This window comes from Penaeus vannamei, chromosome 9, assembly GCF_042767895.1.
Source record: "Penaeus vannamei isolate JL-2024 chromosome 9, ASM4276789v1, whole genome shotgun sequence".
Classification (NCBI taxonomy): Eukaryota; Metazoa; Arthropoda; class Malacostraca; order Decapoda; family Penaeidae; genus Penaeus; species Penaeus vannamei.
In genome coordinates, this window is record NC_091557.1 from 36,882,127 (window position 1) to 36,899,626 (window position 17,500).

General features: G+C 42.7%; 1 protein-coding gene across 8 annotated transcripts in view; it reads right to left on the reverse strand.

Moving 5' to 3' along the window:
* Grip (Glutamate receptor interacting protein) overlaps positions 1 to 17,500 on the reverse strand; it is a 309,857-nt gene that overhangs the window by 51,601 nt on the left and 240,756 nt on the right. The window contains exons 1-2 of one of the 8 annotated variants that reach the window (XM_070125702.1): positions 8,285 to 8,318; positions 2,132 to 2,895 (exon numbers count right to left, since the gene is read on the reverse strand). The exons of the other annotated variants lie outside the window; for them this stretch is intronic. Of the exons in view, the coding sequence (XP_069981803.1) occupies positions 2,132 to 2,201 (70 nt within the window). The 5' untranslated portion in view covers positions 2,202 to 2,895; positions 8,285 to 8,318. Of the gene's footprint in view, positions 1 to 2,131; positions 2,896 to 8,284; positions 8,319 to 17,500 lie in introns of those variants that run through there. 8 annotated transcript variants of the gene reach the window in all.

Sequence of the window (17,500 nt, forward strand, 5' to 3'; positions counted from 1 at the left end):
TTCCCTCGGTTATTATTATTATAATTGTCATCATTTTTTATTTTCTTTTATCATCATTATCATTAACATTATCATCATAATTACTAATATATTATTACTATGATAATGGTAATGATAATGGTGATAATTTTAATGCTAATAATGAAAGTGATAATAATAATAATGATAATGATAGTGAAAATAATAATAATGACGAAAGAAGTCAAATTTGAATAGGGCGAAAGAGGACTTGTACTATATTTATCTTCGAAGTAAGAAGGCAATAAACTATTATTGAAAAAGAGGAAGGAAGACCGGAAATCCATGCCTCGTTTGTATTCGTTGAACGTCTTGCCTCAGACGTCGGGCAGAGAAAGAGGAGCGAAATGAGTCTAATTAAACAGTCCGCCAAAGGTTCATTGGAATCGGAGGCAAAGGAAAGAGTCTTCCTGGACGATAAGTTTTTGCTCCCCGCTGTCGCTGTTCCTCGCCAGCAGCCGATAGAGTAACAGGTAATGATGTTTCTCCGGCCGCTAATGGGCCCGAGGGTGCTGGAGTGCGACGCCGCGCAAACAAATATCATGAGGGTGATCCTGTACAGCTACCGAGGGACACAGTGACCCTTTGTGGGCACTCTGGCACTGCTGCTGCTCAAGTGCCTCCACACCTTCCCGCGTGGGACTTGCGGGCTCTTACGTCAACAAATATGTTACCGCCTTGCCGCCGCCATCCCTCTATGGGACGCCGAGACGCGTTTCTCGGGCAGATGCAGCCCACCCATCATCCCACTTGACCTCGGATCAGGTCTCCCTCGTATCAAAGGGCTCTGGCACCGTCTGCTCTGCGGTGCCTTGCGGTGCCACTCCTCCACGCTCCTCGGCTCCTGATTAGGTCCTTGACGTCCTCCTCTGGCTCCGTATTCTCCCACGTCCCTCCCTTTCTGTCCACGGACTGACCGCTTATGACCCTCGCGCGGAGATTACGGCCCTATCTCGGCCGTCATCACGGGTCGCCATTCACCTCTGACTTGGCACCGCGAGGGAGGAGAGCCATGTGGCCCGAGGGGAGGCGAGGGGAACACTTGAGAATGTCTGTGAGGCACGCGGGGAGAGGGGAGCGCCGCCGCGACCACGGGAATGCATATGAAAGTAGCGCCGCGCCCGGGGGACTCTGAGACAACCTTCCCCCAAGTGCCTAAAGGTGTTACGCGTCGCAACGAGGGGAAATTGGCGGCCTCCAAAGCTGTCATCGTCCTCCCCTAGAGTCTGTCACGTGTAATCATAGGGTGAAGTTTTTGCCACGACCACTGTGTCAACATTCCCCTCTTAGAGCGAGGGTAGGGAGGGGATTAACTTCAGAAGATGTCTAGAGGTTGCAAGAAAACCCCGGTGCATGGTGACAGAAGCGGCAACTGTTCGGCATGAGCACGCACCGTCACAGAAGTCTAAATATAATCCTTCTTCATATAATCCGAATACCCAGCGCGCCGTTACAGCACGCCACGCAACTAGAGGATGAAAAATGATATGCGAAGAATCCTAGATCCACCCTTAGGGCAAGCCGCCCTTGCCTGCTTGCTGACAACATAATGGTGACAGATCTGACTCGCTCTGTCTTGTATCGTCACCAGCACACCCCCTCTGGCCTCGGTTAGCCTCCGTGACCTTGCCTAACCGGTCATTATATATTGTCTTGGTGCTGGATGCGACCTCGTCTAACTGGGGGCTTCGTGTCAGTCTAGACTTCGATTCGACACAGCCGGGGTTGGGCTCTCGGGGTGAGGCAAGCGGGTTCTTCTTCATGAGATAATGATTGCGTTGTGGATGTCCCAGGCAGTTAGTATGAACGAAATTTTATAAATCTCACCGGTTACATGAATCTGAAGGTGCTGATACAAGCATGTGCTTTGTGATATCATCTAAACACACACATACAAGCACGTGAACGCTCACCCCACACACACACACACAAACAAGCAAACACACACACACAACCCCCTCACACACAAACAAGCAAACAAACACCCCCTACACACACAAACAAACGCACACACAACCCCCCCCCCCCCACACACACACAAGCAAACAACCAAGGACACACACACAAACACCCCCCTACACAAACAAACACATAGTTTTGTTGTATTACTTACGTTTCCTAATTCTCGAGGCGATGAAGTCAGGAAGGGACACAGAAGACATTCGCTTCAGTTTCTTGAACATGGCGTCGGTCGTTTTAATTTTCTGGTTTTCGTATTTTGTGTTCTCCAATTTTTTGTTTCCTCTAGTTGTCGTTTTTTTATTTCTTCAATTTTTCGTATTGTGTTTTTTCAACTTATGTGTGTTTCTTTCGTAAATTTCCGTATTTGTTTTCGCGTGGTTTTGGTATTTTGTTTTCTATTATTTTCGTTTTTCGTATTTCTTCAATATTCGTATTTGTTCTCTCCAAATTTCGTATTCGTAAGTAGTTTAGAAATCCACTACAGTTATTTCAGTTCGTATTTTCATCGCCATATCAAGAGCGCCTTTCCAAGCTTTTTTTCAAATTTCATTTTCTAAAATATATGACACGATTACCCATAATTCCTCATCGTAAATATGATAATAAAGCTTTTCAAAATTTTCCCCCCGAGTGCGCATAACGATCTTCACCTCATAATATTTCGCGTTTTAATAAGTCGTAAGTCGCCCGCACTCGCTCCCACGACCATCGGCTCACTTAGAAGTCTTTTATGAAGTCGTGTCAACCTCGTACGACCTTGAATACGACCGGGATGAAGGTCGACCCCCGTACGACTCTGTTCCTGGTCGTTCGTTCGAAAATGGTGTCCCCTTCTTACCTCTGCTCCATGTTGTATGTTGGGCCCCTTTATTTGACCTGTATGTTGCGGTGTTGCTACATGTCGGTAGCTTTTCACTGAGGGAGAAGGAGAGAAATTAAGTGATTTATTCTCGTTTTCGTTGATTTTCGTTTCTTTTTTTCGTGTCGTGATCTTGATGAGGGGGGGGGGGGGAATGCGGTAGAGTAGGGGTCTACAGATATTCAAAACAACAGGGTTTAGGGAAGAGACATAGGGACACAGTGACTCATTTAGTCACACCCAAACACACACACACACACACACACACACACACACACACACACACACACACATATATATATATATGTGTGTGTGTGTGTGTGTGTGTGTGTGTGTGTGTGTGTGTGTGTGTGTGTGTGTGTGTGTGTGTGTGTGTGTGTGTGTATATATATAAATATATATATATATATATATATATATATATATATAGAGAGAGAGAGAGAGAGAGAGAGAGAGAGAGAGAGAGAGAGAGAGAGAGAGAGAGAGAGAGAGAGAGAGAGACAGACAGACAGAGAGAGAGAGAGACACAGAGAGGGACTTCTTGTGAGATTTACTAGAATAAATCCCATAAAAACCTGTAAATGCAAGCCACGTAACCCATTAGTCAAGAAGCTTGTTGATCTTGCTCCTGACTTCACACCCACACCGTATTTGGACGAAAAATTTATGGGAAGAAGTCATAAAAAGCAAGTAATCTGCGATAATAAATGAGAAGGAGACGACCGACAAGGCGCCCGACGTCACGCTGCCTCATTCTCCTCAAATCTAACACCTCATGAAGCAATATTCCCATTCCGACTCACTCATTATCCAATTACCCAAGTATGAATCACCTCATTGAATCCACCCACGTTTCGCACCTCGTTTCTCTGCTCTTCAGAGACGGCCTCTTGCCTCACCACCGCAAATAAGCCCTTTTGCATGTCCTCATCGCCAATTTAGCCACCCTCATGGTTTCCTCATGGCTCGGATGAACAGGCTACATATTCTTCTTGGTGGTATTGTAGTCAGAAATTTGGAAGTGATATCGAAGTGAGATTAACCAACCATGACCTCAACTTTGGGGAAATATCTCTTTTTTTTAAGCTTTCGTTTTAAGAGTATTCAAAAATCACCCTAATGTCGTAGTAGTTGCTATTTTCATCTAACAAAACATAATAAAAAAGTTTTCGTCTTAAAAGTATTCAAGAATCCCTTTAATGCCGCCTTAATTAGGGTTATTCCATCTATCTTAACCCATGAAAGAACCACAGCCCACCACCAGAGGCCGGTCTCATCTAGGGGGGAAATCTTAACGAGGATGAACAGATCTTGAGGTCAGTTCTCGAAGAGGGATGGCGGAGGGAGGGGCCATATTTAGTAACACCAAGCCCCGCCCCCCTCTCCACCCCGCCCCCTCTCCACCCTGCACCTCTACCCCCTCTGGCCTGACACGCGCTGGCTTGGGTTTTCGTCTCGCAGGTTACACGGCTGTTAAAGGTCGGTCGTGTATTAATGAAGTCACTAAGATATTCTGTCTGTAATATGTTCCCATTTTCCGAGCTTTCCATTCATAGAATGAAGCACAAAGGGAGGTAGTAATGAAGGCCAGATGTGGAGGTCCGCATAAAGAACATCTGTAAGTGTCTGGCGGTGCGGAGGTGCGAGAGACCAGGCCGCGTCTGGTATGGTAACCTGCCCCGCTTGGCCGGCCGCTCGGCGAGTGTCGCATATTTGTAACACAGAACAAACTCTTTGCTGGCTTTCTTATACTTTACAATTTCTGTTACAGCATAAAATATATGCTGATGGCTATGCGATACAACACAAAACGATTTGTCGGGAAGAAAGAACTGGAGTTCTGCCAGACACACAGCGACATCCGTGCACGCGTGTTGATGCATTGTCGCCACGAAAGTGTTAAGAAACGGGATCTCACGCTTACACCTCGTTACTGCGAGATTTATGAAGAGCGTGACCTTTCTCGCCTCGCAAGTGGACGAGGCCAAGGGCTGGTCCGAACCACTTTGCAGTACTTATGCAAACTCTATTGACGGATCACTTAGTAAGTTTGTAAACTATTGCTGCTGCATCATCAAAGGCTTCCTGTTGTCGTATCTCCTCATAATAGCATCCCTCGCCATCAAAGAGACCAGCTCGGGCATCCATCAGCACCCTCTGCCCCGCGCCAAGGGCCAGAGCTGGCTTGGTGCTGACAGAGGGAGGCAGGCAGTGCTCGCTCGCCCCGCCCACCTCCCGCTCTCTCAGCACCCGCTAAATACCCGGTGCCGCTGCGCCGCCTGCAGCCAATTCTGCACCTTAGACCTTCATGTATGGTTAGTCGGAAGCAGCAAGCAGCCATTCAATCACGAGACAATTTCACAGGAGTCGAAACGGGAGGGGCAGACTATCCCGACGCAGGCACCCGAGTTGTCATGGGAGCAACTAGGCCCGGGGCGTGACAGACGAAGGGCGCGGTGCTCGTCCTAGAAGCTACTTGACCCGTCACGCTGGAGACGTCGGAGTGAGCTCGGCCACGTGGCTGAGGACGATTAGATAGACGTAATGGGAGTTTCACGAAGACTGATTATTCGTGTAACACAAGAGCCTGCGGGGACACGGACACACACACACGTACAGTCGCTCTCTCTCTCTCTTTCTGTCTGTCTCTCTCTCTCTCTCTCTCTCTCTCTCTCTCTCTCTCTCTCTCTCTCTCTCTCTCTCTCTCTCTCTCTCTCTCTCTCTCTCTCTCTCTCTCTCTCTCTCTACCTCTACCTCTACCTCTACCTCTCCCTCTACCTCTACCTCTACCTCTACCTCTACCTCTACCTCTACCTCTACCTCTACCTCTCTACCTCTACCTCTATCTATCTATCTATCTATCTCTATCTCTGTCTCTCTCACACACACACACGCACAGTCTCTCTCTCTCTCTCTCTCTCTCTCTCTCTCTCTCTCTCTCTCTCTCTCTCTCTCTCTCTCTCTCTCTCTCTCTCTCTAACACACACACACATACATACACACCCACAAACACACACACATACACACCCACAAACATACACACATACACACCCACAAGCACACACACACACACACAACCCCACTCACCTCTCCCCACAACGAACGGCAATTAAACGCCAAAAATACAACCACGCCGTAACACACTCAACAGACTCGCCATCACAGAAGCAAAACAAAACTACACGAGTCACGCAGGAACACCGGGGAAGGAGACAGACACACAAACACAAACACACACACACACGCACACGACACGACGCGACACGAGCGCTGCCTGAACAAACACAACTCGTTTGTCGGATGCGGAGGCGACCCGAGGGCGAAGGCGAGGGTGGGAGGAGAAGATGAGGTTAAAGGAAGGAGGAAGCAAGGGAGGAATAAAAGAGGTGGGAATGAATGGACTCACAGAAGAAGATAGGCGAATGAAGTGTTTCGATTCACTCTTCATTTGTATCGAATCACATCACTTACATAGTTTTGTGATGATATACACTATAATGTGTATATACATATGTGTGTGTGTGTGTGTGTGTGTGTGTGTGTGTGTGTGTGTGTGTGTGTGTGTGGGTGCGTGCGTGCGTGCGTGCGTGCGTGCGTGCGTGCGTGTGTGCGTGCGTGCGTGCGTGCGTGCGTGCGTGTGTGTGTGTGTTACAATTGTCACAATGCCCTCTCTTTACGGGAGGAATAATAAAGACTCATGTGTGATGTGTGATGGTAATGTGATAGTAGTAGAATAGAGCAAATATAATGTGTTAAAATGGTCGGAATAATGCGCCAATATGCTGGTACCTGTGTAAATTTAAAGTCGAATTGTCAACCGAGAGTCGCAGTTACCAAATTCTAAAAATACATGTTTTACCATGACATCACACAAAAAAATACCCGACCTCACTGCATGACGTAATACCTTTCGCATGACACTTACAAAAACTGCCACTCCCCAATATCCTTTTGTCGCTAATCTACACTAATCTATACTATTCTATACTCCCGAAAAGCTCCGCGCTGTACACTATCTCAGCTACACTCCTACACCTTCGCTCTTCTGTATCAGTGAACACGTCTCAGGGATCTCGACATCACAATAACACGGTCATGTCCCAGGCTGCATGAGATCATCCGATTCTGCAGCTTTGGGAGGCATTGTATTTGCTCACGACCGAAGCGCCGTGTTTACCTCGGGTTTGGCATTGGCGTGTGTAGTTGGGTCTGTGCACACATGTGGGGATTTATTGGTAATTGTTTTGGTTATGAATATGCTCACACATGAATATATATATATATATATATATATATATATATATATATATATATATATATATATATATATATATATATATGAATATATATATATGTAATATTTATATATATATATATATATATATTTAAATATATTCATATATATGCACATATATATGCGTATGTATATGTGTGTGTATGTGTGTACATATATATATATATATATATATATATATATATATATATATATATATATATATATATATGCACACACACACACATATATACATATGCATATATATGTACATATATATGCATATATTTAAATATTTATATATATATATATATATATATATATATATATATATATATATATATATATATATATGTACATATATGTACCTACATATATATATACATATATATATATATATATATATATTTATATATATGTTTTTGTGTGTGTGTGTGTGTGTGTGTGTGTGTGTGTGTGTGTGTGTGTGTGTGTGTGTGTGTGTGTGTGTGTGTGTGTGTGAGTGTGAGTGTGTGTGTGTGTGTGTGTGTGTGTGTGTGTGTGTGTGTGTGTGTGTGTGTGTGTGTGTGTGTGTGTGTGTGTGTGTGTGTGTGTGTATACATATATATACATACATACATACATATATTACATACATACATACATAATATGTATATATATATATATATATATATATATATATATATATATATATATATATGCATATATATGCAGATACATATACATACATATACATATACTGTATATACATACACACACACACACACACACACACACACATATATATATATATATATATACTTATGCATATAAATATATACATATGTACATATATACATGCATGCATACATACATATATATACTATACACACACATACACACACACCCGCGCGCGCGCCCAGTCACGTACACGAAAGTGTGTGTGTGTTTACAATCAGACAGACGTAAAAGGCACATTCTACGCACAATTCGTCAATCCCCCACCCACGAATCTATCACTTTCCAATCCTAGACACCATATCCACTACTATCCCCGCTTGCGATCCTCTGGGCCACACTCGTTTCAAAGAACAACCACACGAAGTCAGAGTTTTCTGTTTCTCTTCACTCCCACACACAGGATCCCACAGGCACGAGACCGCTTCGGGGCCACAGAACGGATGGCACTGTACGGAGGAGGCGCAGGAGAGGGACGCGGGCACTGCGGCGTGGCGGGGCACACTGAGCTGTCTCTGCCCCGTGCCTCCGCCCCCCCCGCACGCCTCCCTTAGCTACCGTGAAGGAGGAGGAAGAGAGGGGAGGGAGGAGGGATGGGGGAAGGGAAGAAGAGAGGGGAGGGGAGGGAGGAGGGATGGGGGAAGGGAAGAAGAGAGGGGAGGAGAGGGAGGAGGGATGGGGGAAGGGAAGAAGAGAGGGGAGGGGAGGGAGGAGGGATGGGGGAAGGGAAGAAGAGAGGGGAGGAAGGGAGGGGAGGGAGAAGGGATGGGGGAAGGGAAGAAGAGAGGGAGGGGAGGGGAGGAGAGAGGAAGGAGGTGAGGGGAGAAGGGGAAGAAGAGAAGGGAGGGGAGAAAGACAGGAATGAGGAGAAAAGTGAAGAGAAAGGAGGGAGGTGAGGTGAGAAAAGGAGGAAGGAAAGAGTAGAGGAGGGAGCATAGTCAAGGGAGAAAGAAGAGAGTAAAGAAAGAATAAGAAGGAGAGAGACAACGACCTCGGTAAGAAAGAGGAAAACAAAAACAAAAGAAGAGAACCTACAAGAAATCTAAGAAAGAGGAGACTACCTACCTCCCTTCCCCTACCCCCATACCCATCCCCCTCCCCTTCCCCCTCCCGTCCCATAAAAAAAATCACATTTTTCCCCCACAAATCGGCCCCCTCGCCTTTGATCAGCGTCGCCCTCAGCAAGACACAGCCAACACGAAATGCAGATCTCAGCAGCGTCTTCCCCGCCCCGTCTCTCTTTCTCTCCCTCTCTATGCGTACTTTTGACACCGTGGCGAAGGGACCTCAAAATAAACCTACATACCAGCCTGACACGTGTAGCTACGCCTCACTCCCATACATACGCGCGAGGGAAGAGAATATTAAGTGAACATCAATCCTCGATTCATATCCACGCTGTAATGTATAGATTGTATACGGAAATTTCGATCTGTATCTATATACGAGATTTTTGTTTTTTTGTCTATACTTCGTCGAACTGTCTCTATATACGAGAGATTTTTTTTTCTCTCGCTCTCGCCCTTTCTTTGTGATTTGTTTGCTTAGAGGAATTGGAATTGGCTAAAGATAAAGAAAAACGATTTATATCTTTCGGAAAGATCTCGGGAAATACTTGCGTTTGAAGCGAAGGGAAAAACTCGTTAGCGATACTCCTGTGTGAAAAGCGTGCTCTCCACACTGTTTGTTTTGACGGCTTTTATGAGGGCGGCACCAAGATCCTGAGTGCCCGAGGGAGGGAGGGGCAGTGGGCATGAGGCGGGTATGAGGGAGGTGGGTATGAGGTGGGCATGAGGGAGGAGAGAGGGTAAGAGGTAGGGGAGGAGGGGATGGGTTTGAGTTGGAGGGAGGGAGAGGGGTGGGTTTGAGGTGAGGGAGGGAGAGGGGTGGGTTTGAGGTGAGGGAGGGAAGGGTGGGTATGAGGTGAGGGAGGAAGAGGGGTGGGTATGAGGTGGGGGAGGGAGAGGGGTGGGTATGAGGTGGGGGGGAGAGGAGTGGTTATGAGTTGGGGGGAGGGCGGGTGGGTATGAAGTGAGTGGGTGGGGGGGGGGGGGGCTTGTTGGATGTGCCGGTAAAAAGCCACAGGTACACCGGAAGCTACGGAGGTAACATTTATAATCATTCCTTCCTCCTGCCGCTTTATCTATTTCCTTTCCTTCTTCGTCTTCGTTTGTCTCTGTCTGTCTGGTGTTTTTCTCTCTCTCTCGCTCTCGCCCTCTCCTTCTCACTCTTTCTCTCTCTTTCTCTCTCTTTCTCTTCCTTCTTTCATCTCTGCGTCTATCTCTTTCTGTCTGGTGTTTCTTTTTCTCTCTGCCCACTCTCTCTCTCTCTCTCTCTCTCTCTCTCTCTCTCTCTCTCTCTCTCTCTCTCTCTCTCTCTCTCTCTCTCTCTCTCTCTCTCTCTCTCTCTCTCCCTTTCCCTTTCACTTTCCTCTCTCTTTCTTTTCCTCTCTTTCTCCCTCTCCCTCTCCCTCTCTCCCTCTCCCTTTCCCTGTCCTTCTCCCTCTCCCTCTCCCTCTACTCTCCTCTCTCCTTTCTCTTCTCTCCCTCTCCCTCTCCCTCCTCTCCTTTCTCCTCTCTCCATCTCCCTCCTCTCCTTTCTCCTCTCTCCCTCTCCATCTCCCTCCCTCTCACTCTCCTTCCCTCCCTCTCACTCTCCCTCCCTCCCTCCCTCTCCCTCTCCCTGCTCTCCTTTCTCCTCTCTCCATCAACCTCCTCTCCTTTCTCCTCTCTCCCTCTCCATCTCCCTCCCTCTCACTCTCCCTCCCCCTCTCACTCTCCCTCCCTCCCTCCCTCTCACTCTCCCCCCCTCCCTCTCTCTCTTCCCTCCCTCTCTCCTTTCTCCTCTCTCCTTCTCTCTCTCCCTCTCTCTATCTCCCTCCTTCTCTCCTTTCTCCTCTCTCCATCTCCCTCTCCCTCTCCCTCTCCCTCCTACCTCTCCCTCCCTCCCTCCTCCTCCCTCCTCCCTCCCTCTCCCTCTCTCACTGTCCCTTTCTCCCTCTCCCTTTCTCCCTTTCCCTGTCCCTCCTTCTCTCCTTTCTCCTCTATCCCTTTCTCTCTCCCTCTCTCCTCTCTCATCTTGTCCCTTAATCAGTGACTTACCGCCAACGACCATGCGAACACGGAATACACCATGAGACAGCCTCAAAGTAAATACATACCACGGAAATATACTAACCGGCACCCTAATCCAAAACATATGCTGTATTGACTCATTCGGGAGACTATAAGAAAGAAGAAATATGAATGAATGAAAAAAAAAACAAATACGCAGAGGTTTCGGTTAGTTCTGGATCCTCTTACAAGAACTATAAATAAATAAATAAACTAAAAAAATAAAAATAAAGTAAAATAAAGAAATAAGATATAAAAATAAAACAAAATAAAGAAATAAAAAATAGAAATAAAATAAAGAAATAAAAGAAATAGAAATAAAATAAAGAAATAAAAATAGAAATAAAATAAAGAAATAAAAATAAAAATAAAATAGAATAAAGAAATAAAAATAGAAATAAAATAAAGAAATAAAAATAAAAAAATAGAATAAAGAAATAACATAAAAACACAAATAAAGAAATAACAAAAAAATGAAGAAATAACATTAAAAAAAAAAAAAAAAAAATAATAATAATCATGAAAATCTCACAGCATGCATGATAGGATATTAGGCCAAAGTTCGTTGTAACAGATGTCGAAAATGGTACGAATTGAGAGTGGAAAAAATGCCCAAGAATAGAATATAGGATTCGTCAAAATCACATAATTTAGATAGAGTTGGTATCTAAACGTATTTTACACATCTCACCTCTTTTATTTCTATTTTGTATCTATTTGTATCTATACGTATTGTTCTCTATTATTAAGGATCAGTCTTTGAAATGGAAGCCAGGCAGACTGAACTGACCAGATAGATAGACAAATAGATAGATAGATAAGTGTTAGATACCTTTTTTTTGGGCATCTCGGAAAATACTCAAACCATCTGATTCAATCGTTAGCCAAACAAGGTTAACTTGTTTATATGTGTGATGTCACCACAAGCACATCACTACTAATGAAATACGGGTGATGTGTGTGAGTTGTATCGGTACACATCATAATAACAATAATTTTAGGGTCTTTCTGTTTTTTTTTTTTTTTTTTTTTTTTGACGAAAACCTTTATTTTTGCGCAATATTTGTGACAGAGTGCGATTTCTTTTCGTTTCCTAGAATAGTGAAAATTTGCATATCAATGTTGATCGTAGTTTTATAAGGATATTCTACCAACAGATATTCTTGTCTCCATAAAGTGGCCTTATATACCTTCGTGTAGCTAGTCAGACGTAAAATTCCTACTTGACTTATGCCTCACATTAAGTCAAACTGAGTAGATGTTTTGGTTCATTTTTTATGGGCACGCTGCTTTCTGTTACTAAGAAGTTCAGTTCATTTATATTTCTCGTCTATCAGTCTGTCTGTTTTTACACACACACACACACACACACACACACACACACACACACACACACACACACACACACACACACACACACACACACACACATACGCACTTTTTCACCCAAAAGAAAACTATCAATAACAAGAAAGGAATATATTTAACAACACCCAGACCACAAAGAGTAGCAACACATCCAAAGAAACAAGCCCTAAACTGCAGTCGATAACAAGTACTCTAACAAGCGAATAACTGCCACAGTACATGATAAGCCAAACTCAAAACAAAATAACAGTTCAGGTCCTCTATTATAACAATGAAACTCAATCATCCACTTTTACAATCAACATGCAAGCCACGTGTGCAACAGAAATAGATGTTGGGTGGTCTTTCAGTCTCTACTATAACTGGTATCATGTACAATACCCGTTGCGGTGTTTAAGCTTGTTTAAGGCGTGTTTCATGGGCACTATGGCATTCCTGGGATAGTCGCTCTCGTGGTTCTCGTATTTGAAGTAGAAGGAAATTGCAAAATGTAGTACCAATAAGCTTATCTGAGCTTTTTTTTACTTTCTTTATTATCATTATTATTTATTATTATTATTATTTTATTATCTATTTATTTACTTATTTATTTTATTTATCTATTTTTTTCTTTTGCGATTCGGTCTTGTATGTTAGTGATGCCTCGCTTTGAAGCAGAATTGGAATATGTGTGATTTATATACTTCACTACAAGCTCTCTATCTTGCAATACTCACACAATACCTACAATACACCTCTAACCCAATGAAATGAATTAATAAATAGATAGACTAATAGATTGAGAAGACAGATAGATACTTACATAGGTAGATAGACAGGTAGATAAATAGATAAATAGGTAGATAAATAGATAAATATACAGGTAGATAAATAAATAAATAGACAGGTAGATAAATAGATAGTCAGGTAGATAAATAGATACATAGACAGGTAGATAAATAGATAAATAGACAAATAACAAAGAAGAATACAAAAGAGACATTTCCACCCCCCCCCCCGGGTCGTCCTCAAAGCCGACTCCGAGACAAACAAGCAACGGCAGAAGCACAAACACACACACACACACACACACACACACACACACACACACACACACACACACACACACACACACACACACACACACACACACACACACACACACACACACATGCATGCATGCGTCTGTTTAACATTCTGTTGATCTCTTTCATTTAACATTGATCCATGGGCAAACTACGAGACAGAGTAATGACCTTGTTACCGTCCTTTTCAGGGTCATTAACGGAAATTGAAAAAAGGGGGGGGGGGGATCGACAGGTAAATTATCATTTCGGTGTTTCCATGTGGTTGTCACGTGTTTGTTCGCACCTTTTTTCGCATTAATTAAAGCAGCGGGGATCGAATTAGATTTAAAAACATATATAGTTATCAAGTGAAATGCAAAAAAGGGGAAAAAAAAACTTGATATGTAAGTCATCTTTCCGGTGTTTCCATATGGTTGTCACGTGTTTGTTTGTACCTTTTTCGGACTAATCAAACCAGCGGGAATCGAATTAGATTAAAAATAAATAAATAAATAAAATCAACGGGAAGTCAAAAAAAAAAAAAAAAAACGAAAAAAACACATGCAAATCATCTCTCCGGTGTTTCCATATGGCTGTCACGTGTTTGTTCGCACCTGCTCGAACCAATTAAGCGGGGAATCGAATTAGAAGAAAAAAAATCATTAACGGAGAAGCATAAAAAGAAAAGGAAAAAAAAAACACGACATGCAAACCATCTCACCGGTGTTTCCATATGGCTGTCACGTGTTTATTCGATAGAGTCCCAAGATCGCAGTCATTCATTTGACTTTAAGACTCAAAATCATATGCATGTTGTCGTAAGGGTTGAGTGAGGGAGAAGGGTGATTAAGGGAAGTTTAGGGAAATTCTAAGGGGGGGAAAGGGAGTAATGGCAAATATAAAAACGAAAAGGAAGGAGTCTGAAATAATTAATGGACGGGAGGAGAGTAAATAAAGGTGGGAGGTTGGATAAAAACAAAACAAAGTAAAAAGATACATATGGTGTCTTTAGTAATGCCGGCTTTGTACAGTCATAAATATAATTGCACAGATCCTGGTGTATCTAATGCACAAACACACACACACACACACACACACACATACACACACACACACACATACACACACACACACACACACACAACACACACACACACACAACACACACACACACACACACACACACACACACACACACACACACACACACACACACACACACACACATACATACACACGCACGCACGCACACACATGCAAGCGTCTGTTTAACATTCTATTAATCTCTTTCATTTAACATTCAGCGAAAATAACGTGCAAAACAAAACAAACATGACTAACGACCATTGGCTTAAGAAACACGAACATTAATCCAGAGAAAGATTGACAATGAAACCTCCAAAATAATGTTTACGAATCTGTAACATGTCCAAACACGCACCATACTCGTTCTTCACTCTCCTTACGATGGACACACGCAAACAGACGTTCCATCACTGTCATGTTGAGTCTGTGTCAAACCTGACTTCGCAGATTCCAAAATCCACTGGACAATTGAAGACACATTTATGGAAGGGAACATGTGGGTGTACTTTGTCACGGGTGTGTGTGTGTGTGTGTGTGTGTGTGTGTGTGTGTGTGTGTGTGTGTGTGTGTGTGTGTGTGTGTGTGTGTGTGTGTGTGTGTGTGTGTGTGTGTGTGTGTGTGTGTGTGTGTGTGTGTGTGTGTGTGTGTGTGTGTGTGTGTGTGTGTGTGTGTGTGTGTGTGTGTGTGTGTGTGTGTGTGTGTGTGTGTGTGTGTGTGTGTGTGTGTGTTTGTGTGTGTGTGTGTGTGTGTGTGTGTGTGTGTGTGTGTGTGTGTGTGTGTGTGTGTGTGTGTGTGTGTGTGTGTGTGTGTGTGTGTGTGTGTGTGTGTGTGCGTGCGGGTCAATGCATACGGTTATTTTTCTCCTTGTGGGAGAAAAAAAAACCCTTGTATCAGTTGATATATACATATATTCAAAGGAAAAACCAGCCAATAACAACTACCATTCGAACAGAAATAAGGGAAACAACAAAAATAAGCACAAAGTCCACATATCCGGGTTAGGGGCACGGAGAAGGGGGGGGGGCTGAGGAGGGCCTGCCCTTTCTCTGGTTGTCCGTGAAAAATGAAGGCTCGGCGGACGTCCCCCAACACCACGTCCTTAAACGACCGAGAGATAAATGGTGAAGGATTTGTAGCGTTAAGACGTCCATCATGCAGCGTCTAAGAACATCTGGTCTTTGTTGAGGTCGTTTCGAGTTTTGTTTACTTGTGTAGATGAGGTGATAGGCTGTGTTATTGGTGTGTTTTAAGTGTATCTATCACACGCAAAATAAGGTTAGGGTTAGAACGTTCTTAATGATCCCTTAAGGATAATTATAGAGCCGATAAGTAGAACTTTTTTATCTCTCTCCACAATAGGAGAATCCGAATACTTATCACGAGCGATGTGATATTTGCCACCATTTTTCTAGATATAATAAATGAATCAAGTACATTACCTGAATAAAGATTTTATGTTATCAGATAAATATATGTTATGTGACTATCAAGTGAAGAAGGATATTATGTGGCTATTAAGTGATTAAAGATATTGAGTGGCTATCAAGTGAAGGATATTATGTGGCTATCAAGCGAATAAAGATATTAAAGATATTATGTGGCTACCATTACATAAATCCTTATACGTTCTAGCGACTGTGCAGCGACAATCCCCCCCCCCCCCCGCCATTCGTTTCATTTTCAAAACAAATGCACATCAGTCCTGGATAACCCATTTTCTCTAACTAAAAACGACCATTCTTCATGAATTAAAAAAAAAAAAAAAAAGAAAAAAAAATCTCACGCTGAAGAAGTAATCGTATCTCGTGACTCCCTTTTGAAAAGCCTTGATGAATGATTTACTCACTACCGTGGGACATGTTTTGGGTACAAGCCCTTGCCTGAGTGTTTTGGAGATAAGGAAGAGGCAGGCGTTCACACGAGTATAAGTACCCGTTACTTATATTCTGTACTCGTTGGGCAATTAATAGTTCATATTTGGGATTATTAAGAGACTTTGACGAGACGATGAATAAATAAGGCACGTGTATAAAGGCTGTTTTGTAAGTTTTTTATTTAGAGATTGAATTTTGTGGATATGATACAGAAATCAAGTACATTAGCTGAATAAAGGTTTTATGTGGTTATCAAATGAATAAAGATATTATGTAGCTTTCAAGTGAATAAAGATATGCGAATATCAATTGAATAAATATAGTATCTGGCTATCAAGTGAAAAAAAAAGGTATTATGTGGCTATCAGATGAATAAAAGTATATATTTATCAAATTAGTTCAACGACTGATATACTGTCTGGTTCAACATTTAATTGACAACAAAGACATATCATCTGAATAACTGATAGACTATCTACCAACGATATATTACCATTGCAACATGAGAAAGATGCTAGGCAAGTGCGCAACATACTACAAGTTATTTTTTTTTTTATTTTTTTTTTTTTTTTATAGAAGCCTTAGAAGTCAATGATAACCCAAACTGCCTTTTGCATCAACGAGTCCTTTGAAAGACCCTATCAGATACAAACCACCCACTCCTGCCTTTAACCAACAGGATATAACGGCCTGTATCGGTTGCTAACGTCATTTAGTCGATATATTGTGGTCTTTGAAGAACAGATTCAGTAGGGACCTTATGAAGAGAATGACCAACGTGACATTTTTATCAGTGGGGAGTGATTTAAAGCGGTCTTCTCAGTTATCATGGTACTAAGTGGTTTATGCTTTTTCCTTTGTTTTGCTTTTGGTGTGTCTTGTGAAATGGAGACGAGTTTAAGCAACAAAGAGTGTTGGTGGCTAATAATATGGTATAATAATAATGATGATAAAAAGTTGATAACAATAACAATAACTGCAATAATAATAACAACAGCAATGATAACGATAATAATAATGATAACAATTTTGATAATAATAATAATAATTACATGGTCATTATCATTATAAAAAGTAGAACTAACCAATGATAATAGCAGCAGCAGTAATAACAGTAGTAGTAGAAAGAGTTTTAGTGGTAACCGTAGTAGTAATAGTGGAAGTAGTAAAATAAACTATAGTAG